Raw genomic sequence first — 25667 nt, 5'->3', positions numbered from 1 at the left:
GCTTTGAGCCTTAAGTCATGGGTCATTTCACAGTGAAGAGAAAAAAAACCTTAATGAGAGAACCAGTTTTCCACTGGCATTTATACAAAACAGTTGACCGTTTCACAGTAAATAGTCAAACTGAAAAGTGGGGGGACAGGTTAGGAAGGCTTCAAATCGTCCCTGACATTTGTTGTATTTGGTAAAACATGTATGCAGGAGACCATTGGATGGCAGTATTCCCCCAGGTATCGTTTAGACCAGTGGCACTGCAACAAGCGCAGAGTATCTGCTACGTGACACTTTCTGACTTAAATTGGAATTGACAGGCAACTTCTTGAACATACTTCATGTGGAATATAAAGACAAATTGTGCTAATCAAATAGGTCTACGTGTGCTTTTAAACACAAATGCACACTTTGTCATAAGTAATGGTTTATAATTGTTTGTCTAATGGTTGTTTGTCTGTATGCACAATGCGATTGACTGGTATTCACTTTAGGGTGTACCCCTCGTACTGCCTGAAAACAGCTGGGATAGGCTCCAGCACGTTTGGCCTGAATGGCCGTTATTTTAAAACACAATTGGCAAGGCCTCCTCCTGTCCGTTTCTATTTTCAACACTTTACCTATTTGACATTGTAGTGCGAACTTTTTATAGTTCATCATTTTCTTCAAGATTTCATTTAAAAAAAAAAAAAGTAAAATAAAACTCAAGAACATTGTCTGCAAAACACAACACTGATCGCAGCATACGGAACCTGTCTTTTTCAATTAATCCAACTCTCTCACGGGTTTCTTTTAATTGACATCCCTTTACACCAATAGGTGGATGGTATTTTTTTCGGGGAGGGAGGGGGGGCGTGAGTATGTATTTTTTCGTTGAGGGGCGGGACTTCCTGTTTAGTTGCGGTTGGATGGCAGGGATCTACCGGGTTGACACGTAAACTCAAGTTAAAGGTGCCATGCAGGCCTGTTTGGCGATTTCGGACCTAACTTTTTTCGCACAACTTTTTGAGGCTGCATTGGATTAAAAAAAAAGCAACTCTGCAAAAAAGAGGAAGGAGTGAGTTTAGTGTTTCGCTACATTGGGCAAACCCCGAATCATCTGGTGAAAATCTGCGCGGTCACTTTGAAGGCAAGCGAAAAAGCCTGCTGCGAGGTGTCCCGTGCGAAAGTAATGTTTACGTTAACTCGCCTGGCCTGCTTGGAAATGTTTCTGGAGTAAAGGAGTGAGGGGTGAGGCTGCGAATCGACTCGGAAAGTTTCCAGCAGCAGAAACGGAGGTGACTCGCTCAGGCGGCGGGGACGGGTGCGGGTCCAACATGGGAAACGGGGTGTGCTCGCGGAGGCAACGGAGGATTTTCCAGGTTCTCCTGCTAGTCACCGTGGTCTGCGGAATGATGTACGCCGGCATGGTGTCCTACGAGATGCACAAGGAGCTGAAGAGGACACAAGCCACGGCACTGAAGTACCAGCAGCACCAAGAGTCTCTGTCGGCTCAGCTCCAAGGTAAACAGTGACGCTGTCGTGATTGACTCCGTTTTGCGCGTGACATGTTGCACCGCGCTGGGTTAAACAAGTCCTTTAAGAATTTGTAGGCTATTTGTCGATTGTGGGTTTGTGAAACCCTTGGAGACTTCGATGTGATTAAGGGGTAAACAGGTAACCTGACTTGACTTTGTGCCTGACATCTCTTATCTGATAAAACACAGTTTAAAACTGAAGAATGAAGATCAACTTTATTTCAGTTTACTTACACTACAAACCAGAAAAGGTTTTCACATTTTCTTTCACCTGCCGTCACCTACTACGGCAAGAAACTAGAGGCTTACAAAGCAGACTTGCAGAAACCCATGACGAGACACAAATTGTCTCCACAATGAAGTCAGTTGAGGAGAAAAGCAACACATCTGGATGCGTTTGCCTTCATTTTTTTTGCTGTTGTTTTGTAGTGCTGCGTGCCTGTCAACAAACATCTGTCAAAACACAATTTGGAACTTTGAAATAATCACAAACTCCAGTTCAATATGGCATGAAGCATTACATGGCACTCATACTGCAAACCTGTAAACGTTGTCCAACTTCCTCTTACCCATCTTCCTATTACACTAGCAATGAACTATACAGTGGACCAACAATATACATCAAGTACATTATTAGAAATCACACTTTTTGGCACTTGAGTCAGTCTTTGGTTTTTAAGGAGCTGCCAAGACCGAGTCCCAATCTGATACCTCGCAATCCATAAAATAATGTGCATACACTCTCAAAGTATGTTAACGTCAAGCTCAATACGTATCCATGTGCAGGACGCTTTTGTAAAATGTATTTTAATGTAGGCCTCATATGTGTGGACATTAATGAAGAATGAAGGATTCCTCAGTTTGAACGTGTATTTAATTAAATGGTTATCTATCGACATGTGCAGGCTAAAATGATGAGTCCATACAGTTACGTAGTTGGTGGGCATGTGCGTGACTTCTCTCAACTCTAATCAACAATATTGATTTAAGGCCTTGTTAAATGCAACAGTGGCAAACAAGCTCGCAAATGATTTACACTTGTTAAACTTCTATTTGACGTTTCATCGTTTGGATGAGTCGCAGTTCCTAACCTGCCTGTTGCTCCCTCCACTCTTATGCCGCTCATTGAGGCAGCTTTATAGCAGGGATGGCAGAATTAGTCTATTTCAGAAGTATCTTTTGCCTTACATCGTTTTTTTTTTTTTGTCTTTGTTGCTCCAATTTCTTACTGCTGCAGCGCGGAGGAGACCCCTGTGTACACACAGATGTGCCTCTGTGTGTGCCCGTGTTTGTGTGGCTTTGCTACCATTTCGACTATTACCTCCCCAAAAATACTAACATTGTGTCATGTAAACTTAAGCTATTACTCCTCCATTTGACAAGGTATTGATAGTTTTGACTATTTAGTTTCTGTGTGACCTGTACAACTTCAGAAAATGAAGGAAAACAATCTTCTTGCCCCGATCAACTGAAAACCACAGTATCCGACCCGAATTCTGATCACGTGATCGGATTGGGACCCAAATAGCAGGCATGGGGAGGCTGGCGCGACTCAGCTGTAAGTACAGTGTACTATAGGCTGATGGTTGTTCACTGAAAGACAGGGTGCTGTTTAATCTTCTGACTGACCGGGCTCGGATTTAGCAAAGAGCTCAACTACCAGCTAAGTGGATTGTCTCTTTCTTACCCTCGGAGGTAGTGGGGTTTAATGCTTAATACAGGACACACACACACACACAGACACACACACTTGAGTGTGAGTGTCGTTCATACTACACAGTGCTATATGTTGAAGTCGCAAGCTGAGCCGAAACATCTGCTACTGTTTGCCTTAAAGCAGAAGGAGCGACGTGGCCTAAAGGAGATAATATTTTGTAATTTTTCACAATTTAAAACAGTTCCTGGGTTTCTGTGGTTAATAGACTTCATGGATCAAGAATTACAGTCCAGCACACTTTATGCAACGCATTTCTTGTCTTGCTGCAATCGACACATTTTAGGGGCTGGCCCCGTCTCATAGAAGTGAACCCCGTGCTCACCCCCTCCCTCTCCTGGGTCAATGGTGAGTCCCGCTTCTCAGTGTGGAAAAGAAGTGAGGATCTTTGAAAGGCAATGGGCCTCATTCGCTAACTGCGCCTACGCACAAATGAGTGTGCCTCGCATGCATACGTACGTTTGACGCACGCGTTTGTGATTCATCAATATCTTTGAACTTGAATTCGTGGGTTATTCCGCAAACAAATTTAGAACATCCTCGGACTATTCGGATGCATAAAGAACAAGGGATCAACCTTTCAAAAGAAGTTGAGCACACGTTTGCTAACCAAGATGCACAACGTATTGAAACTGCAGTCGTTTCTAAAATCAATAATGATTTGAAGAATAATAAATTAAATTGGGCATTTAGTATTGAATTTACTAATGTCTTAAAGGGGAATTCAAATCAGAAATGCTCTTTATAATAATATGTTCTACGGCCCCCACTGTTCGAAACACGGCAATCTGATGAACATTACTTTTATGGAGTATGACAATGTTTGTGCGCAATAATTCCTGCACATTTGGTAGTGATTGAGGCCCAATGAAAGCATCTTTTGGCATTGACGCCACACCAAACATAAATCATCCCTGGGGCAACCACTATTTTATTCACAATGTCATTAAGCAAGAGAGCTGACTCATTGTGTACAAACTTAAAAAAAAAATCAGTTTTCCAAAATACAGTATGTCCCCTTAAAAGCTAAGACGTATGTTGGAAAGCGTCAACGCACTTTGTTTTTAAACCCTCAAGGGTCTTTTAAACCGGATGAAGTCATACAGGCTGGCTTGATCCTCTATGAGTAGACCTTTTCATCATGTTTGTAAACAATAAAAGCCAGCGTTGGCCTGAAATGAAAATGATTTTTTTTAAAAAAAACTTGGGTATGGGGTTGGCTCTGCAAGATATACCCGTCAAAGCTTCGTTAGTTGTACAGAGAAGATGGCAAAACTGCCTGCTGGTTGAGAAGAAGACGACAGTCGTCATTCAAGAGCTTGACCACTTTCTTAATTGCTCCACTTTACTCAAGCGGAAACAGAGGAACACAATTACAATCACTTTTGTTTGAGTGTAATTATTTACCAACGATAATTGCATTTCTTCAAACGCTTCACCTCAGCCACACAACCAAAAATGTTTCCCTTACTATGTACTGCAATTAAAATTAAACGGGTATGTTTCTTTTTCCTTTTTTTTTTTTTTGTTTCTGAAAGGCCAGCATTGTTTTGAGCTTCTATTTGAAGGTAAAAGCCCATTTTACAGACTCTTTATGGCCTGGCACTGTGCCACAGGTTCTCCGAGTCAGGAAGGCCCTAATAGAACGCTGCGCCCATTAGGCCAACTCCGACGGTAGCGTCATTTCATTGATGGTGTGTAAATGGGGCAGCTGGAGCTAAGGGCGCAGCTCGTTCACTGGTATCGACCCACTTTTGTTCCATTACGGAATGCTGAATAGCTGTAAAGTAAATATGGGCAAGTAATTTTCAAAGGGTGGCGTGATGACAAAGTCGTTTTACAAAGATGCGTTTTGAAGTGATGAGGAGGGAGGTGGATTTCATTGTCCTAACATGTTTTTCTTGTTTCCTTTCCGAGACCATAGCATTGCATGATGTCACTTAAACTGGAACAGGCCCAGGTCTTGTGTCACGCGTTTGTATTCACATTGCTTCACACGGAGTTGGTCATTCAGCATTCAGACTGATTGCGTAACTTGATGCCCATCGATGACCGTTGATTGTTTCCTCTCCTAAATTTTAAGTTTGTAAGTGAGAGAATGTATCGAAAACGTTTTAAAACCGACAGACACAAACACGCACGCCCGGCATCTTCTGTTTAAACCGTGTGCTGACCTTTTCCCGCTTTGATTGACAGTATTTGGGCTGTAAACCACCAGCCCACTCAGCAGATCCACTCATCCCCCGATCTAAACCAGCAAACCCATAAAGGTCATCTCCACAGAGTGCTGCCTCGTTTCACACTCGGCTAATGTACTTTCATCAGACAGTATTGGAAATTGGTCTGAAACCAAGACGGTGGTCGCTGATTCTATCACAGCAAAGATAAGGACTGTGTGCACATGCACGTTTGAGAAGACACTTTATACTGGTGCATACTACTTGGGATACAACAGTATCAAAATCTGTGATAGCTGAACAATGTTAAGGCCACAGCATGGTGTTATGGCAAATTTGCAGCATTGTTTGAATATCAAAAAAGAACTTGGGGAAAATGCAATAGTGCGGAAAATCAAGTGCCGGGGATGATAATAACGTTTTAAAAAAAGGGGTTAACCCAACTAAAGCCTAAAAAGTCAAATAAACGCACGTCAAGGTTGGTTCCATGGCGACTTGCGGCATCTCTCTGTCGTCTAACTCGTATTCTATTTGACTACGAACCTGTTTATCTGTTGTGAGTGAACTACATGGCCTAAGTGTTTTGTCACGCAGTACAAAATTGAAACTTTTCATGCCCAATCCTTCACCTCGCCAATGTTTCCGTGCAATTCTATACTTCTCACTTGAAAACATGCATGCGTGTTTGACTTCTTCGAATTGTGGAGGACAGTCTCATCTCTGTCGGTTGGAACTTGCCTTTTGAATTTGAAGGCAGTGGGGGAAAAGCGACCACTCCAGCCGGGGAATAAACGGAGACACAACCATTACATACCAAGCTCGGAAATTGGCCAATTTCTGGAGGAATTAATTTGTCACAGCGAAATGACCAATAAAATGATCTCTCAAAAACGTCAACTTAAAAGGTCTCAATCGAACTCGTTTGCTTTGTCATCTTATCACGTTTCCCTCCTCTTGCTGTCTTCACCTTTCTAGTGGTGTATGAGCATCGCTCAAGACTGGAGAAGTCTCTTCAGAAGGAGAGGTTAGAGCACAAAAAGGCCAAAGAAGGTGAGACAACTAGCGGGAACACTGTCTCGCACCGACACTTGATGTGCAATTGCCAATATTGATGTTCAGCTTGTGGAAGCGTTAAATTTCGCGGTGTTCAATTTTTAAACACGTTTGATGGTCCTTTTTTTTCTGTTCCAGATTACCTGGTGTACAAACTGGAATCGCAGCAGTCACTAAATAAGGAGAAGGTACTTTAGTTCCCGTTCAGCATCTAAATCCTTAATTGTTATGAGGAAGTGAAATTATTCTAATGATTATTATGATTGAAATTCTGATTCAAATATTCCGTTTTTTTATTTTTTGTTCCTCTGCCTCCCATTGCTCAGTGTGTGCGGTGTGGCCGCCAGTAAGGCTGAACATTTAAGAGACGTGTGATTTGTGTTGTTTGTGTGCTCACACAGCAAGACTCCACCAGCAAACTCAGCTCGCTGCAAGTGCAACATCAGATGCTCAAGGTTCGGATTCCCTTTGTCCCACCGTAGGCTCTCCGACGTTCCTCATGGAAAACGAAGTAATGACCACACGTTTGCGCTTGTCCCTCAGAACCAGCACGAGGACTTGAAGAAGCAGTACAATGACCTGCAAGAGCAGCATCACATCCAGGGAAATGATCACAATCGACTGCTGGATGAGCACAAAGAGCGCTACGACAAACTGCAGCAAGTCAAAGAAAGGGAGGTGGCCCAGCTTAAAGGTGCTGATTTCGCTCAAGTAAATCGTTGTCGAGAATATGAATTGGACATGGTCTCTTTTTCCACATGATGTTGTTGTTGATGTTGTTGTTGAGTCACTCGAGGCGCCTGAGGATGATCCTCAGTAGCGCTGGAGCTAGACTCGCGTGTGGGAGGCTCCGTAGCTCTCCGAAGGAGAATCCCAATTGGTGGTTGTTGAGCATGATGTCGTTGAGCCGCAGCTGCAAGTCGCGCTTTCAATGTCTCTACTTTGTCTCCACCTTCTGACATAATCAGAAACTACATGTCATCAGAGCCTATCTGGTTAGTTTTACACAGGCAGCACCGTTAATGGTGGCTAGGGAACACATAGACGAAACAACCATTCGTGCTTACACACACACACACCAAGGGACAATTTGCAGTGTGCCATTTACACACACACACACACACACACACACACCGAGGGACAATTTGGAGTGTGCCATTTGCTTGCCATGGATGTTTCTGGAGGGTGGGAGGAAACGGCAGTACCCGGAGAAAACCCACACAGGAAGGCCGGAGCCGGAATAGAACCCTGCACCTCTGCACTATGAGGCCGACGTGCTAACCAGTCTACCAGCCCGCCACCCCCCAATATATCATTATCAAGATATTATTGTCATGTCGGCAATGCAATTTAGGATTCATGTTCCTTGTTCAAGGCTCCTTTTTCTCGCCGCAGACAATGTTTTTAACCTCAGAGAGGAAAATAAGCAGCTGAGGAAAGCCCACCATGACATTCACATGCAACTTCAGGATGCTCAGGTGAAACTTTTGATCTCCGTACATCACTTAATGCTTCCTTTTTAATCAGTTGTTAAAAACAGTACGGTATATGGTGTTTTTAGTGAATGCTGCGCTGTGTAATAGATTTTAGGCACTGGACCTCCAAAGAAATGGATAGAAAATGGATCAAATTTGTGCTGTTTAATTCAACATTTTAGGTGAAAATAGGCTTTTTGGGCGAAGTAAATATTACCTTTGAGTTTTGTAAATGCACAACCTTCTCACTCGTGTTTCGTCTGTATTCATATGGTCTTTTGTGGCGAGCCTGTCATGTGGCCACGGCATCGATTGTGTTGCGCTCGTGTGTTCAGGTGAGGCATCAAGACCTAAAGACAGCGCACGATCAGATGGCGCTGTCACTCGAAGACCACAAGAATGCGCTCGCGGCAGCTCAGGTAGGCAAGCAGTTTCATGGAGTTCTTCCATCATAAAAACAGCACAGTAAGGATAGAACACTTGGTTGAGCCCCAAATATTTCTCATGATAATATGACATTATTCTTGGAACTTTAATCTTGCATTTTCATTCCTTTCCATTGTGGCTTTAATGGATAAAGTGAGAGGTAAAACATCTTGTGGTCTTGTGCTTGGTATTGTAGGTACAAGTCAATGAATACAAAGAGCTGAAGGAGACCCTGAACAAGGCACCGAACTTGAGACAGCCCGAGCAAAACTCCGTGCTGCAGCAACCAGATCCCAAATCCCAGACGACCTTTGTCCTGGGGCAGCCAAATGAGGTGCCTGTAGTGAAAGGGGACGACCGTGATACTGCGTCCAGGGTAATGCGATCGGGGTTTTTTTCCCCTTTCTCTTTACTAACCCAAAAGAAATTCTGTGTTCACATCAACATTTTGTCTCAGCTGCACCAGCAAGACAAGGAGACCCATTCTCAGTCGGAGGTCCAGTCTCACCCCGCCATGTCGGAGCACACGTTGTCAGAGAAAGAGGAGGATGGAGACGCAGAGAGGAAGAGGGAGCTGGCTGAGGAGGAGATGGCCCAAGCGGGACAGCCTCAAAAGCTGGAGGAGGATGACCCGGATCAACAACAGGAGGAGGAAAAAGAGGAAGTGGAAGGCCAGCAAGAACTGGAGCAGCCGGATGAGAATGCCTTGGACAGCCAGATACATCAGCCACATGTCAGGAGGAGGAATTCCGTACTTGTATCTCATACAAAATTATTAGATTAAAATAAATATTGATTTGTTGTCCAGCCCCGGCAAGAGGCGAACAGTGAGTTGGAGGGCGCCAAATCCGCTTACGAGCAGCAGCAGGAGCAGCAGCGCCTGGAGGCTCAAAAGGCCGAAAAGCGGCGGTTGATCCAGATGCGACAGGACTCCCTGCAGACCCAGAGAGAAAGGGCGCTGAGGGAGAGGGAGGCCAAGCTGAAGGAAGAGCAGGAGAGGGAAGAGCAGCAGCATCAGGAAACAGACCGACGGGAGAAGCTGCTCAGAGAGGCCCACCAAAGGTCCGATGAAATGAGCACACTGCAAATGAGTGAAAGTACAGACAGATTCCAAATAAGTTCACGCCGACGAGCATGTTTTTTTTTCCAGCAAACTCACAGTTTTTAATTAGAAATGCGCCATTCCGAAGACATTTTGGGAGTTGTGAAATGAGCGGCCTCTCGCCTCTTTGTTCTCAGGATGAAGGCTGAATATGAAAACATGGACCATAATCTTGACCATCGGGAAGAACCGCATCACACTGACAGTAAAGAAGGTAAAACCTGGCATTCTTGCCGCCCAGCTTTGTGTCTTGAGAGCTTGTCAGATGAGCTCATTTACGTCATTCTTTTTTTTCCTCCCCCAGAGAAACATTCTCTCTTGTTCAACGATGACTTGAAGGTGCCAAAACATCAGCAGGTGACCTGTTTGTCCTTGTTTCTGCTCGCTCGTCACTTAAATCTTCACCATAAGCCACATTTACAGTAGACGATCAGACCACCAATAACTACTCATGCCTGTGTTGAATTTGTGTTTGTTTGTCAGGCCACTTTCTGGAATGTGCGGAAAGTTTCCATCTAAACTCAAACAGAAAACATGGGGAAAAAATCAATTCCTCCAACAAAAGTAAAACAATTATGGAGTCCATACAGTATGTTGAAATGCCGTGTTTCAAACTGCTCTGAAGACTTCAAAGTTATTTTCAAAATAAAATGTCTCTATGTCCATGTTTAGCCACTATGCTCTTTAAGTTAGCACCAGTTTGGTGTTTGTGTCCCAAGATTGTGAGTAGAAAAGTTGGAACTGTTTTCCAAAGCAATTCCCTTCATCAGAGTGAGAGCATTTTTCTTAGGTACAGGTCAGAAATATCAATTTTTTTTTTTTCCCCCCTCTACGTCAGGGTGCCATCGGCGGCGGTGAGCTGGACCCTGAGGATGATCCCAACAACCAAGGAGAGGACGAGTTTGAAGAAGCGGAGGAAGACCAGTCACATCACCGTGTTCCGGAGGATGAGGCGGCGGAGGAGGAAGAGGAAGAGGAGGAGCCGGCAGCACATGCCCAGCACGTAGACTCGCACCATGGCCCCGAGCACCCCGCTATCGAGGATGAGCTGGTGGTGAGTGGACGCGTTGAGAAGAAGAACCGGAATCTATCCAGAGGGGATTGACATGTAGATCGTATTGTTTACAAGGGCAACACGATGCGGATGACATTGATCCAAGTGGCTCTATGATCTCATGTTCGCTTGTGTGTGCGTGTGTGCGTGTGTGTGTGTGTGTGTGTGTGTCTCCAGATTGCTGGAAATCCCGATCAGCAGGAAGACGATATAGATGACCAGTACCAGGAGGACGCTGAGGAGGAGGTGTGTGACAACACTATTTTGTTAGTTATGGTTATGAGAGATTGGCATAATAGCCATTTTTTTGTAGGAATTCGGTCTTTATTTGAATAGAATGTTCAGGGTTTTTTTTTTTTGTGCCTCTCTTGACTGTGAAGGCACAGGAGAACATTGCCGGTGGGGAGAAGAAGGAGGGGGAGGACCAAGTGGAGGAGGATGGAGAGGAGACGTACAATGAGGAGAATATAGAACAGGTGGGTTACTTGCTATATCATTTTTGAAATTCAAAGAAGAAAACACTCACCATATCATTTTGTTGTATTTTTATATAGAATTTATATAGAAAAGAAAAAAAATTGCAAAAGCAAACACAACCAAAGAGTAGAGTAGAAAAGGATATGGGGAAAAAAAATAGCAGAGTTGTGCTCCTCAGTAAGTGACGACGTCCAGCGTGTCATGTACATTTGAATACAGTAAATCATTTAAATTCAGTGTCTTGCTCCTGCGACTGGTCCTGTACATTTAATTCATGAAACATTCTTGGCCACTTTAGGAGGGAAGAGTTTTAGCTCTGGTCTCACCTTATTGTCATGGTAACATTTTTTATTTCACATCCAATCCTGATGGTGCCCCTAATTTTGTGGAAGGTAAGTAGAGTGTAGCAGTCTGTTACAAATGTAGATTGTGCACTGGGGACATTGTCCGACGCTGGGTTTCCTGCTAAAAATGGTCTTGAAATGTTGTTTGCTTGTTCAATCATTCGTGACAGTGAAGTGCACTTGTGCGCAGGGACCACACAAGGAGGAAGCTCACAGAAAAGACACTGAGGAGGAGAATTACGAGGAAGAGGAAGGCGAGGAAGCGGGGCCCGGTCGAGAGAAGGGAAACGTTGGACGGGCGGAGATGTAAATCCGAAATAAACACTGTGAGGTTCTTCTTCCTTATTCCCAAAAAAGAAGCTAGTAGCCATCCAGTCCAGACTTCAGGAAGGACCGTTGAGATAGAAAGTCTGGAGACAACGATGGCGAAAGCTTGCGATGGAACTGATCCGCTTTCACTGTGCAATTGGACAAAGTGAAATGGGTGGAGATGATTTTATACTCTATGCTGTACGATGTTGTTGTTTTAATACATCCGCGCGTTCTCCGATTTCAATGCACACATGCAAAGAATGTACTTTCATCAAGATGGCTGTAAAGGAAAAAAAAAGGATAAATTAGTATTCTTTGTAGAAAGAAAGGCATCACTAAGATATGAATCTGGCATTCCAATCAATCGCTTGTTGTTTTATTTATTGTTGATTGATTGTGACGCCTTTGACAATCAGGCAAGGTGCAATTTAAAGCTAAGTTTGTCACACCGACGTGTGCCTTTTCTTTCCTATGCCTCCCCTAAGTCTTTTTGCATCTCCAAATGCACAAGAGAGCTCAACGTTAGCATGTGAACTAACACATTCTGCCTTACAACAACCGTTCATGAGTCAGCTATTTCAAGTTGTGCGTCCACAAATCTTTTTCAATTTTTAAGTCATTTTACAGTAAAATACGTGCCGTCTGTTTGTATATTTTTCACCTGTATTTGAAGTAAACATTGGATGTCAATGAATCATGTTTTGTCAACTGAATGTTTTGTGTGTAATAAAGAGGATTTCTGTTGTAATGTGGTTTGCCCGCGTAATTGATATGTTGTTATTAGTGTTATTTTCAACAAAATTTTACTATTATGGATGCTAAGTTTCTTTTAAATAAATGATCAATTGCCTGCCTATGATATATCAAGCGTGACCCTCAGCGGGATAAGCAGTGGAAAACTGACAGAATGATGAAATCATTCCAAATGACAATTATCATCCCCATCAAGTCACATTTTTATTGGTTTATTCCAGTCACCGTCTAAAAACATATATATTATCTATGCAAAAACAGGCATGGAAACAGGCACGTTTGGTTCAGCCAATGATATGTAATGTAGTCATGATTAGCCTTATTATCTCCTGAAGATCTTGTCAACATGTTTCCTTCCACTGCATTCCGTTATTGTCAGTTATACACAATTTAAACTAGACGCGACCATAAACGCTTAAACCTGCAAAGCGTATATTTTAGATATGGTGGTTTTGGCAAGAGTTGTGGCACATTTAATGTAAAAAAAGATTGGGGTGTTTTCTCCTCTGAGTAGATGTGAGTCTGGATAGCACATATCCATTCCTATAGAAAACGTCACAAAATGTTGCACATCCTTGTGATTGGTGGGAAGTGGAGTCCAGTGTGGAGATGGTCTTCCGACAGCATCGGGACTCCATCGAGGATCTCAAGATTTGGCAAGCAGGAGAACACACTGCGTGAAGACAGACAACAGAGGAGTCGGAGAAGAGGCCGTGATTGGCGGATGCAGCCTTTACTGTACGACCACCACTGAAAAAGGTATTGGGACGACATACAACTCCAGGAAGTGGAAATTAAAGAATATTTAGTTGGTCCCACACTTGTTGCAGAAATTAAACAAAAAGGACCAATTTTGGCATTTATTACACTGACCATTGCTACATCTTTTGACACATAAATGTGTATCATCGGCTGTCCCTACATTTGCTTGCCCATGACCCTAACGAAGACAGCGATAGAAAATAGATCGAAAAGTATATATCCCCCAGGCTACTCTTTGAGGTCACACGATAACAGATTCAAAATCTATGTTTTGTTGATCTACTCACCGTGCACGGTAGTCCTGAGAAAAGGTCACTGGGTTGAGAGTCATGTTTAGGGATCGCAGAGGACTGTTCCTCAATCTGTCCAATCCGCCCAGGGAGCTAATGGCATTCTCGGACAAGCAAAGCTGCTCTACAGCTGGAAGTTTTGGCAACTGGTGCAAAGACACCAGATGGTTGCGGTGCAGATTTAATACTCTGCACCTGAAAATAGCAGAAGTGGTATTTAGTTTTTTTTTTTTTTTTTAATTACATTTTATTATTTTGCTTTATACGTGTGTCTGTTACTGAGGAAAGGAGGCGATGCATCTCTTTACCTTGGCAGGCGGACAGAACTCAGGTTGCTAAGAGAGTTGTTGACCAGCTGCAGTTGCTCCACGCGGATCAACCTGCGGAGAATGCGGAGGAAGTTTTCTTCTTGGAAGGCGTCGCCCAAATCCTGGTAGGAGAGATTCAGCTCCTTTGGGGAGGAGGCAGCAAGTTGGAAGGGAAAAAAAAAACGTATCTTTATGTGACCTAAATGGAGTATACCATATTCTAGAAGACAACGAGTACCCTCAAGTGAAAGGATGAGGAAAACCCATGGAAAATGACCTATATCTACGAAAAGTGGGGCCTAGTCAGGAGGCTTCAGGCTAGTAGAGGGCACGCAATCCACTTCAAGTGTCTGGGGAGCCGAGGAGGGTATAGCTGGTCTCTCTACCTGTCACATTTAGTTCTGTCAAGCATAACACAAAAGTGTCATGACTCACCAGACAGTTTTCCCAATTCTCCTGTCGTCTCTCTTCCCAACTCTGCCCCTCCTTCTCTCTCTTCTTGCGCCGCCATCTCTCCACACACGCTGAATCCGCCTGTCTTTGAAAGAGCTCCTCATCGGATGGCCCTTTGGGTGACAGAAAGCATCTTTTTATATTCTCTGACAATCTGATTCAAAAAGCAGTGACTGTTAGAGCACTTGTCCAATGCCAGCCCATCAACGCTGATTTGGGCAAGAGGTTAGATTGAATCGAATTGCACCAAATGACAAAAGATATAAATAAAACATTTTCTTAGCCATCATTCAAGTTAATGGTACGCGATGAAAAATCGACTTTTTTAGATACACCTTTAAAATATAAATAATGATCTAAGTATGACTCAATGTAGACATACAGTACACCACAGCAAAGTAGAACCACAGTGACAGGATGTCATACTGACGCATACCTTCTCGGACCCTGGGGCAGGTCAGCTGATCTCCGGTGAGGTCACACTGCGGCAGGTGATGCCACGAGGCAAACCGAAAGCGGTTGGATGGAAGCTGTGTGCAAAGGAGAAAAGCATGCGCTGGGCTGAGGCGTGAAATGAGTCAACCCTACAGTCCTCAAATCAGGAATTGTCATTCCTCATCAAACTACATTTCTTCTAACTGGTTTAAGTTTAAGGTTCCACTTAAAACTGCACGTACAGTAATATGCAAACAAACGAATGTTAACACAAAGACCAAATCGTGATAATAACGCAAATAATGAACAGAGTAAAAGGGATGGAAAAAGTGCCAAGCATTACAAGTCTATCACCAGAAGTTTCGTTTCCATTTTTGGACAAAATGTACATTTCAGATGGGACATTCTGGTGGAATAGGGGGAGTACCTGTACGTAGTAGAAAATGGGGGGTGGGGGGGGGGGGGGTTTTGTGCATATGTGCCAGCCACTTACAGGTGTCGATCCAAGTCCAGAATCAGGACTCTGGTGCACGGTGGCAGGCAAGTGTGCCACACCGAGCTCGGAGTAGTGGGACAAGTAGGATTTGGGGAGGCTTTCACTGAGAGTGTTCACGCCTGAAGAACTGAAAGGAGAACGAGAAGAGCAGAAAATTGTTTGTAACGGCAGCTCCGGTGTGCGGTAAGAACCTGACCACCTGCCGAGTGGTTGAGTTACAGCCTGGGACACCTGAGCAGGTCTGCCGCTGGTTCATAATAGTGTGTGTGTGTGTGTGTGTGTGTGTGTGTGTGTGTGTAGCCAATAAGTGAGTTTGCCCGTTGTCTAATGCTGGGTGAGGTAAACTCGATCTTCAACCATGGACAAATAACATAACTAAAGTAATTTTTATTTTAATATAAAACTGGCACTGACGTGATTTAGAATGTCTACATTACTATTTAAAGAGTCCCTGGTCCCTTTTAAACTTGTTGCCAAAATATAGCATACCGGTAATGGGGACAAATAACATAACTAAAGTAATTTTTATTTTAATATAAAACTGGCACTGACGTGATTTAGAATGTCTACATTACATACAATTAATGTGTAGGCTATTTAAAGAGTCCCTGGTCCCTCTTAAAGAAAAAATATAGCATACCGGTAATGACTTCTCATTTGTGCTGACTTAGAGAAAATAATTAAAAACATGGAAAGAGTCCCTTCAAGCTACGCTTAAACCGATGGTTGGCATCAAACAATAGTGGTGTGAGCTCACCTCTCTGACATGTCCCAATCGTGCACTGGAGAACTCTGCCAGCCTTTAACAACACATTGTGAGTCGTATCATCGGGATGTGCGAAGATGCGGCCGTGACCCATGGAGGCGAGATCCTGTGTTGGTGTTCTCTGCGAGTAACTCCTCCTGACCCTGAGCTGCCTCAGTCAGGTGAGACGCTCCTACTGCGACTGGACTGTTGCTCCTGTGTTGCCTAGCAACCGTGTTCAGCGAGCAAGGTGGAAAACATTCATAGTCAAGGTGGAAAATAACCAAATTTGACACTTTGATCACCTTAACTGAGGAGATATGACAGGAACATAATAGACTTAAGACATGTTCCATTTATTTATTTATTTTCATGCCCTGAATTGCCTTCTTTGTTATATAATGGTCTGCTGCAGCCTCATGTCTCATGTTACCGGAGGATTAATTTGCTTTGGATTCGCGTCCACGTTACAGTTTCAAATTTATTCCAATTTTTGCCACTCGAATGTTTCGAAATGTGTCTCATTTGAAAGCTGGCATCGTGTAAGAGTGTGAAACGGGTGAGAAACTCAATGCCATTTTGTTTTTGTGGCAACGGGAGTCCACCAAATTGGTCAAAATCAGCTGGGATAAGGTCCAGCTCACCCATGACCCGAATGACTGACAAGATCTATAGAAAATGGATCAATGAATGGTCAGCAAGATAACATAAAATCAATATCCCATCCGAGTATTACTTTTTGGTGTGTATTTCCACTATATTACTAATGTTATATTTGTACGTGAGCAATGAAAATAACACGCAAAACGGATGAAAAAAAATGTGTCCGCCTCTCGCATCACACATAATACAGTATACATGCTTAAGCATAATATCATTGATCTTTATTGATTATAAGAGTGTATACAGCTGGTGTTATTGTCTCTTTAAATATATACAGCCAAAAATTGGTGCAGTGGACCTTTTTTTCAGTGTGCCAGCAAGCCTCAGTTGGTCTCTATGGCAACTCTGCAGTCTCCTCAGCTCACCTGTGAGATGCCAAGCAAGGCTTGATCAACCACTCGCATGTGGTAAGGCATATAGTTGTTCAGTAGTTTGATCATGTGCCTGCTGTGTAAAAAAAAAAAAAAAGAAAAAAAAAGATGATACTGTAGTCTCAAGAATGTTGATGAGCAAGACTGACGATTGCATGTTTTCGCCACTATAAATACTGAGCATATAGAGATCACTGTTTAATACTTTTAAGGGAAACACATGGGTACAAATAGATAGTTTTTGTTTCAAAAGGAAGAGAATCAAATGTTCTTGTGGATTTTGTGTGCACGTGTGTGTGGATAGAGCAGATTAACTAGAACATGATTCTGCATGAATATAACCTGTACTCACATTTGACTGCTCTCCGTTACTCAACCCTCGGTATGTTTACATCCACAGACCTTTCTATATCAAAAAACACTTTTTTTCAAGATATAGTATCGCATCATCAATACTTGATATCTTTATAAAATACAGGTGACGATAGAAGAGGTGTGATTAATTTGATTGGATGAGAATGAGTGACATCATGCCAGGAGTTACATCGAGTCAAAGTCATGGTCGTTAGGCTCGATGACTTCAGGGGTCAGGACCCTGCCCATGAAGAGGATAGACCCTGAAGGGACACACACACACACACACACACACACACACACACACACACACACACACACACACAAACTCATGATGGTTAACTGTTTTTACACAAAGCAATATGAAGTGTCAAGTTACAAACACACACACAGGCACGCATGCACTCACAAACCTGTTCTCCGATTTCTGATGATGAAGAAGAATGGGTGATCGGCCATAACTTGTGGGTACAGCACCAAAGTCCTGGTTTGGGCGATCATTCCTGTGAGATGGAGAAATACAAGACCCTGAAGCAAAACATTTGCCACCAGATAGGGAGGGGGAGGACAATGTTTACAGTTCAACATGGTCCATGTCCAAATCTAATTTTATTCATGTAGTATAATTTTACCCTTTCATATGTTTTCATCAACAGAGAATATTGAACATTATCATGTCATATTACGTGATGAGCAACCACAACCAAACTTTTTGTTAGTCTCCCACAATGTCTTTGTGGCGAGTTGCGTTATCTCTTCAGGTTTGAGGATTTTTTTTTTCCAAGCTACCCACATTTATTTCCCTTCAACTTATTTCAAGCATACAGTATATCCTTTTTTTTTTTTTTTGCTACACTTAAAAACGTGTCCATATATCACATTTTCACTTTGTCCTGGGCCCCGAACAAAGCACGACCATTTATGCTTCACTTTTACGCAGTTATTTTGTCATGACTGGCAAAAGTTATTTTGAAATGAATTGCGCGAGAACTCGCCACCAAGTGTTATTAAATATAAATAAATTAATCTCTCTCTCTCTCTTTCTCTCTCTCTCTCTCACTCTATATATATATATATATATAGCCTGTGTGTGCATATATATATATATATATATATATGCACAGAGAGTGCACTCCATTTACCATTTTAATCTCAGACTTTGCATCTGTTGGATTATGATGGACTGACATTAGACGGACCGTTGACATTTACAGAAAGCGATGATTGAAGCGTGGTTAAAATAACATGACGGACAATTACAATTTGGTTCAGCTTGGAAAAAAAAACTGAGACTGACGATGACGGACAGGTGACTAGGCCGCTGACGGATGAGGAATGATGTAGCGGCAACGTTTTTTTTAAACATGGCCCACTTCTGCAAACCCCATCAGTATTTACAATTCTTAATAGTACCAGTGCGGGCTAAACTGCAAAGATAGTCTACCTGATCCGACAGCTCCCTCTGCTCCCTCCTCAGTCACCTCCAGGTAGGCTTTCTGCACTGCCCTGCCAATATAAAGCTCCTTCCCACCTGAAACAACTGCACAAAGACAAATCAAAAATCGTTACTTGTAGTCATAGAGCACATCCATCAAAGACATTGTGTGCTGCAGGAGAGTGGCGCTGCAGGGACCACCCCCCCACCCCCAAAAAAAGAAAACATTCTGAGCTGACTGCAGGAAGAACATAATGCACGTTCATATCAGTAGGAATTCCTTGGAAGAAGCTGCCGTTGCAGTTACATGTGATTATTTCTTGATGACTGTACATTTGTTTCTCTCACTTTTTTACAAAGGGATGTGACAGTTTCAACCTGCCCACTCAGCGGCAGTTACCTTGGTTACCTGAGCAAGTACTGGAGACGAATTCGGCGCAGAATATCAACACAATGCAGCAACTTTGAAAACAGATTCACCATTGCAGCTATCGTAACCACACTGATCTGATTTAAGATAAGATAAGAAAACCTTTATTTGCCCACAATGGAGAAATTCGCAATTTGAACCTCATTAGATTGAGCATGTGTTGATGTTTCATGAACTCAAGTGCCTTACCAGTCATAGCAGAGAGATCAGCATCCTTGGAGAAGATGCTCTTTATTCCGAGTTCCTGCAGAGTTTCTTTAAGGTCCATTTTCTGCTCCACTTTGAACCTGAATGATGTCACAACATTAGGAAAAAGGAAACCCGCTCAGCGTGAGGCAGTTTCGTTCTACATCTGTCAAGTACTACTAGCACAGTAATACGTGAAGTATTGTTTCATCCAGTGGCAGGCAGTGCATTTGGTTGCTGGGCTTTAAATGGGGACACAACATTAGGAAAAAGGAAACCCGCTCAGCGTGATGCAGTGTAGTTCTACATCTGTCAACTACTAATACGTGCAGTATTGTTTCATCCAGTGGCAGGCAGTGCATTTGATTGCTGGGCTTTAAATGGGGGTTAACCCAACTTAATACAGTACCAGCACTCTCACGTTGCTACTGTACCATTACAACCGTAGAAATATTACCGTAATACAGCACAAGAACTCGATACAACAGCATGCCAGCACTCTCACGTTGCTACTGTACCATTACAACCAGGGAAATATTACCGTAATACAGCACAAAATTCGATACAACAGCATACCGCTATGACATGTACATCTGAAGCAATATTGATCAAATAACATGACAACAACTTCAAACATTTACAAACGGACCCCCCCCCCCTGGACCCCCCCCCCCCCTCCAAAGAACAAAAAACCCCATCAGTACAGCCTGGATAAATTGTTACAATATCGAGTCGTGTGAAAGATCTCGCGTATTGCACAGATGAGTGAGTTCTTACCGGGGTAGATAGACTTCCACCTTCTGTCGTTTAACATTGTTGGCCCACTCCTCCAGCAGCGGCGCCTTAATGATGGGCTCCAGAGAAGACAACGGCACTTCCTGCCGAGGCAGGACGATCATCATGGACATGTCGTCCCCCTCGTACAGCATCTCTAAGACCTGGTAAACACCGCCAGCTTCCTGGGAGCCATCACTGAATTCACCTGGGTGCGGGGGGTTGAAAATAGAAGAGAAATATAATGTTTTGGATCCCCAAAATGCAGGCATAGACACAATGCAAACAGCAAAACGTTTATTCTCAAAAACTCAAAAAAACCGACAAAGTCTAAATAGAAATGGTTGGTCGCTAGAAGCCCTGAATAACAAGGCAAAATTCAAAAGCTGGAGAGGCATGCCCTCCACTCCAGTTGGTGCTGAAACAAAGAAGATAGAAAAAGCAAAAGCATGACACCGCTTTACTCGGTTTGCGAGTTCTCTGAGGAGGAACCGGCGCAGATGAACACCTCTTTGGGCACACTGATTACAGCTTGTGAGGCTGCTTAAATTCTACTTAAAAACCAGTCATGCTGCACTTGGAGGACTCAAATTTAATTTGCTCTTCAAAAAAAAACTGTAGAAAACTGCTTCCATTCAGGATGAGTTAGGTTCCTTTAGAAAAAGAGTCAACTGGTGGACCCATGTATGATTATGTGAATGGGTGAGATCACAGCGAGGAGCCATCAACATCATACTTACCTTTGTCATGTTAAAAGATTTTAAATTATATGGCGAGGCTTACTGATAAGATACGATTTCATAGTAGCAGAGGGTTAAAGAAATAAAAGAGAGTAAAAAACCCAAATAAAGTTTAATGCTTGACTTTGAACACCCACCCTCCCATTAACTTGCTGAGATGAGGCAACGTTGCGGCAGAGACCGGGGCAGGCGTTTGAACTTTAACACAACACAATCTTCGTACAAAAAAACTGAAAATGAAAACACACAGGCTTTTATCCACGGACCCGTCCCTCGCTTCTTCAAAGCTCACACACATTCACAGCCATCTCCCGACAAACAAACCGGCTCGCACACATCAGTATGTGAGCAGCCTGCAAACGTTGGTGTTTGCCAGTGTCTCAGTGCACCAAAATAGAGCGGATGCACTAACTTTAGAAGCGATGCAGTGAGAGGTTGATGTCATTTCCTCTGGCAGCGCATCCAATTAAAAATAAAAAAAATTATCTATCGATATCTATCTATCTATCTATCTATCTATCTATCTATCTATCTATCTATCTATCTATCTATCTATCTATCTATCTATCTATATTGATATAGATATAGATATATCTATATCTATATATATACTGTATATATAATAATTTTTATTATAATTTATAATCTTGGTGAAAAACTGAAAAAAAAAATGTTCAAATGATCAAATATGGCCTTCAAATGAACATTATGTCACACTTGGCAAATTTACTTTTTAGATAGCCCCAAATGATCAAATGTAAATATTATATCAACAACATGATTTAAAAAGAGAAAGTACACTTTCATTCATCTTATCAATGGGAAGAATTTTGTATTGTTTTGACTGTCTTGAGTCACTAACTTATTTCAATGATGGCTGGTGCCATTTGTGATTTTTGTGGCACATGAAACACAAAAGAATTCCTGTAACAATTTATTCTTTTTTTTTTTTTTTTAAATAAAGCTTTGTTTTTGAATTGTTTATCCATTCATTTGTTAGTAATGAACATTCTGGTATCTTGACAATTCATAAACTGGTATATTTTTCGATTCAATTGTTATCCCCCCCTTCCACAATCTGTTGTGAAAATTGGTGATTTTGTTTTGTTTTGTTTTCTTGTTCAGCTGCATAACAAACCAATAAGAAAAAAAAAAACACATCAAAACCATTTCTCATGCGCTTGACTGGTGGTGATCAGCACAACATGAGCAAACATAGAGATGAAAGATAGAGAAATATAAAGGCAGTTCTCGATCATGAGATGATGATCAGCTTTTGTCCTTACCATAGTAGAAGTCTCCCTGTTGGTACATCATGAGCGTCTGGACTTCTGAACCATCGTCTCTGCTGAAGGAGAAGGTTCTAGTGTTTTCCGGCCTGAACTGATTTTTCCAGGAGCCTCTGAAGTAGATGCCGTTAACCATGGTCAGACGAGTCACGCTGCTGAAGTCCTCGGCAGACAGAAGGTTGCGGATCTTACCTGCGAGGAAGTCGATTGTTGAGCGGATGCTCAGAAAAGCGAAACAAGGCTAACGGTCTCCTTCTGTTACTCACTCTCGGTCTGATTCTCCACCCAGCTGTTGATCTGTTCTGCGACAGCCGCTGACTGGCCGAAGTCGACGGTGTACAGATGGGCTCGAAAAAATTTCTGCATCAGATGCAGGAACTCGGGGTTGAAGGCGATGCCCTCCTGTAGGAAGAGACTATTGGCCAAGCGGACCGTGTATTGGGTGTCATCCTCAGATAGCGCTGTCGTCAGGTTCTGGAGCAAAGAGAACTCTGCACCTGGAGGGCACAAGAACGTTCATAAAGCAAAGGAAGGGGTATGCAGGAGGAAAAACATGTCTGACTGACTGGGGTGGAAATATAGTTGGAGTGGCTTATAGTGAGGCCCCTTGACCCGAGTGAGGATAAGCGGTATAGAGAGTGGTTGGGTGATGGATGGATGGATGAGTTAAAGCAGCTTTGGCTCTCGACATACAACATACAAGTTGGATAAATGTTTTTGTCACCTGGCAGCAGGTTGTCAAATCCTAAAGCCAGTCGGATTTCTTCGAGCGATGCCCCCCTGGCTCCGAGCTCCACCATGCCCAAGGCCAGGGCCACGCTCAATGGGGAGAAAACAATATTGTCTTGACCCCCTGTCGCCTGCAGCCGATGGTACAGTCTGACAGAGAATTCTGATGTCGTGTCCTCTGGAATGTCCGCCGCACGGCAACTGTAGCCCAGCAACAGGATGGAGAGCAGGAGGAGAGGGGATGAAGTGTCCAGGATCCACATTGCTGCGATGATAGCTGAACAGGAAAAAAGGATGCCGATTGAAATGAAGATGAAGAGTGGATCAGGGGAGAGATCATGCGATATGGAGGTCAAAGGGGTGGGGACAGAAGAATGGAGTGATGCCAAGATTATTTATGAAGAAGGCAGGAATTACAATATTGTGAGATCGTGAGAGATAAAGGATGGATGTTGTAAAAAAATAAATAAAATCATGAAGGCCAGAAGGTGGATGGATGAGAGGAGAAAGCAATGAAAGAAGAGAGTCAGCAAAAGAGGTTACACTCGACTTTTTATGGACGATTTGGCAGTCAATCACCCAGCGTGTGCCGGCTGTGTAGGACAACGAGCGTCAATTTGTTATAATTAGCAGTAAACCGGCCCAAATTAAAGAGCGAATGGAACACAAACAGTTTATTGGAACAGATGCATTTTATCTGCAAAGTCTTTGCGGGTCTTTTGAGCAATATACTGCAGGGAATAAAAAACAAAGGGAATTGCTGAATTCATGAGACATTAGCCACGTCTCTGCCTGTCACATTTGAAATCGCTAACGCTCAATAAAAAAAAAAAAAAACAATAGACGGATGGAAACACTTCCCAGTGATAAGTTGTGGTGCATTTCATTAAAATAAATATGAACTCAAAGTGCTTTGCCTGCTGTTAGAATCACTGCATCGGCTTGACTGCTGGTTCTTTCACTGTTTTGCATTGAAAAACTGGCCAACTGTGCATCAGAGACTTTCGATCCATGCAATGACAGCGTAGAGTCTGCACACTTTGATGATTTTGGCCTTACTCTGATGTGAATCCTCAGTATCCTCCCATCTGTGCTATCAATGAGCAGCAGCGGGGAAAGTGACGAGCGCGTCAGCCTCATAGTTCTACGTCATCACAAATCCAAGCAATTGTTCGGTCAGTCGACTAGTAACTTCAGATTTTGAAAACAGAATACAGAAGGGCTCGAGCCAAAGGATTTTAGATAAAAAAAAGACAACTGAAAGTTCTTGACCCTACGAGAGGAGAGATAAGTGTTTGTGTTTGGCTCTGGAAGCACATTCTGATCTTTTGACTTGTGGCACACTGTCCACAAGAAAGTGAAGTACACAGATAAGGTTCCCTGCATGACGTGCAGGTAAAGAGGGAAACCAAACAACCGCATCTGTTGAATATCTCGCTCTGTCGTGACGAAGGCAATCAAATAATTTGGAAAAGTCCCCTTTTTCTTGTCCGTTTGATTCATTCTATGCGATTAAACTGAGCAGCATTTCAAAGGAGTCCCTAATCTCTCACACGTAACCCAGCAGTTGACATTTGCTCACTTAAAAAGTGACGTCAGGAAGCGGCCTAATCCCTTCCTGCCATTTAAACCCTACACCTTGAGGTTGCATGCTTGGGAGGCCATGGGAATTCACGGATGAACACGGACGCGGCCGGGTCACGTCGGCAGATGCACGCGCATTCACTTTGACCTACACGTTTGCTGCAGAAGCCAAGGTTACCCAGGCAACAGCAAGTGATGGATGGAGATGTACTGAAGTGTCAGCTTCATCAGCACAAGACCTTTCTCTCTTCTCCAACATCTCTCTATGGTAGACAATCTTTTACAGAATGGAAAATAAATATCTGTCCAATTTAAGTTCACCGGGAGAAATTTAGGGATGAGCTCACCAGTGATGGATGAGCATCACTTGCTGCTAGGTAGCATTCCATTCACGGCCACGAGCATAGTAGAAAGAACTGCCGCCAAAAGCAACGGTGACACACAAGACCTCCACCTCTTAACACAGTTTTTCATGAAATAAACTCGATTTAAGTCATGCTGTAGGAGTGTCTACTTCAATTATCTCCGCACGTGAAGCAGGTGATAGCCAAATCAGACGACGGCAATTTTCCCATCTGCAGCCCACCATCATCACAGTGACATGGCCGGTTGCTTCCCTTGTTAGAAAATGACATAATGGGCAGCGGAACCTGCCGTAAGTCCCAGAACACTCACTGTACACTTAACAGAGGGTGAAGAGAAAGGTTAATAACCCTTTATTAATCCCCACGAACAGAAGCCAGCAGCGCGAGGCAGAGGCAGAATGTGAAGATGCTACAAATAGCTAAATTGATGTGTGTGTATGGGGGTGAGGGGGGCATGAGCAAATAACAAGAAGCACAAACAGTTTGACCGGCAGCAGGAAAACGCAGCGATAGATGTTGACAGAAGGTAAAAGAATGTTGAGTGAACACGTGAGTCAGTCAACATGTCAGTATTTGAACACACACAAACACACACACACACACACACACACACACACACACACACACACATCTGCTCACTTATGAGACCACAGTTTGGAGGTTGGATCTGGAACAGGTTCGGCGGATGTCTGAGATCAGCAGTGAGAGTGAAAAGAATCGAGGTTATTTCCCAATCTGGCAAACATTAGGGAGACTGGAACACGGTTGGGGTCACATGGAAAGGTTTGTGTGTGTGCGAGTGTGTGTGTGTGTGTGTGTGTGTGTGGGGGGGGGGGATGATGTGATGCTCAGGCGAAGCAGTGATG

At 43.1% G+C, this 25667-nt stretch overlaps 3 protein-coding genes and 1 long non-coding RNA gene across 6 annotated transcripts in view; 2 read left to right on the top strand and 2 right to left on the bottom strand.

The window, feature by feature from the left end:
* The first annotated feature begins 870 nt into the window (after positions 1–870).
* golim4a (golgi integral membrane protein 4a) lies at positions 871–12387 on the top strand. 2 transcript variants are annotated; one of them, XM_019864942.1, is made up of 16 exons: positions 871–1491; positions 6372–6446; positions 6588–6637; positions 6851–6904; positions 6993–7143; positions 7845–7927; positions 8260–8343; positions 8547–8684; positions 8808–9083; positions 9159–9412; positions 9590–9666; positions 9757–9809; positions 10291–10506; positions 10684–10752; positions 10887–10982; positions 11518–12387. In XM_019864942.1, exons 1-16 carry the CDS (start codon positions 1305–1307, stop codon positions 11635–11637), a joined length of 1983 nt encoding a protein of 660 aa, XP_019720501.1. In that variant the 5' UTR covers positions 871–1304; the 3' UTR covers positions 11638–12387. The 2 variants fall into 2 exon arrangements, with proteins under 2 accessions (XP_019720501.1, XP_019720500.1); XM_019864941.1 differs by having other exon boundaries at positions 8547–8726.
* Positions 1506–4210, top strand: LOC109512877 (uncharacterized). Its single transcript, XR_002167610.1, has 2 exons — positions 1506–3200; positions 3506–4210. It is a non-coding gene; the product is annotated as an uncharacterized LOC109512877 (long non-coding RNA).
* Positions 12388–12585: 198 nt separating the features above from the next.
* Positions 12586–16634, bottom strand: LOC109512875 (uncharacterized). Its single transcript, XM_019864946.1, has 7 exons — positions 15894–16634; positions 15134–15263; positions 14642–14735; positions 14188–14318; positions 13753–13895; positions 13442–13639; positions 12586–13065 (listed from the first exon to the last, which is right to left on the bottom strand). Exons 1-7 carry the CDS (start codon positions 15902–15904, stop codon positions 12948–12950), a joined length of 825 nt encoding a protein of 274 aa, XP_019720505.1. The 5' UTR covers positions 15905–16634; the 3' UTR covers positions 12586–12947.
* Positions 16635–16744: 110 nt separating this feature from the next.
* Positions 16745–25667, bottom strand: part of serpini1 (serpin peptidase inhibitor, clade I (neuroserpin), member 1) — a 15606-nt gene continuing 6683 nt past the window's right edge. Inside the window, exons 1-9 of one of the 2 annotated variants that reach the window (XM_019864944.1) lie at positions 25429–25447; positions 22848–23129; positions 22390–22620; positions 22121–22315; positions 20098–20302; positions 19324–19421; positions 18714–18809; positions 17683–17772; positions 16745–17532 (exon numbers count right to left, since the gene is read on the bottom strand). In XM_019864944.1, coding sequence (XP_019720503.1) covers positions 17456–17532; positions 17683–17772; positions 18714–18809; positions 19324–19421; positions 20098–20302; positions 22121–22315; positions 22390–22620; positions 22848–23129; positions 25429–25432 — 1278 coding nt within the window. In that variant the 5' untranslated portion in view covers positions 25433–25447 and the 3' untranslated portion in view covers positions 16745–17455. Of the gene's footprint in view, positions 17533–17682; positions 17773–18713; positions 18810–19323; positions 19422–20097; positions 20303–22120; positions 22316–22389; positions 22621–22847; positions 23130–25428; positions 25448–25667 lie in introns of those variants that run through there. The other variant, XM_019864945.1, reaches the window with a different exon arrangement.

Source organism: Hippocampus comes, unplaced genomic scaffold (genome assembly GCF_001891065.2).
Source record: "Hippocampus comes isolate QL1 unplaced genomic scaffold, H_comes_QL1_v1.1 scaffold276, whole genome shotgun sequence".
Classification (NCBI taxonomy): domain Eukaryota; kingdom Metazoa; phylum Chordata; class Actinopteri; order Syngnathiformes; family Syngnathidae; genus Hippocampus; species Hippocampus comes.
This window is presented reverse-complemented; position numbering and strand designations above follow the sequence as displayed.

Bases quoted from the DNA above. Each gene is read 5' to 3' on its own strand.
- golim4a (XM_019864941.1), top strand. From the start codon at position 1,305: ATGGGAAACGGGGTGTGCTCGCGGAGGCAACGGAGGATTTTCCAGGTT. The intron at 1,492-6,371 runs GTAAACAGTGAC...TCACCTTTCTAG, and splicing joins TCTGTCGGCTCAGCTCCAAG to TGGTGTATGAGCATCGCTCA. The intron at 9,810-10,290 runs GTGACCTGTTTG...CCTCTACGTCAG, and splicing joins AGGTGCCAAAACATCAGCAG to GGTGCCATCGGCGGCGGTGA.
- LOC109512875 (XM_019864946.1), bottom strand. The intron at 14,319-14,641 runs GTATGCGTCAGT...TGTCACCCAAAG, and splicing joins CTGCCCCAGGGTCCGAGAAG to GGCCATCCGATGAGGAGCTC. The intron at 13,066-13,441 runs GTGAGTAGATCA...GTCTTCACGCAG, and splicing joins TCTCAGGACTACCGTGCACG to TGTGTTCTCCTGCTTGCCAA.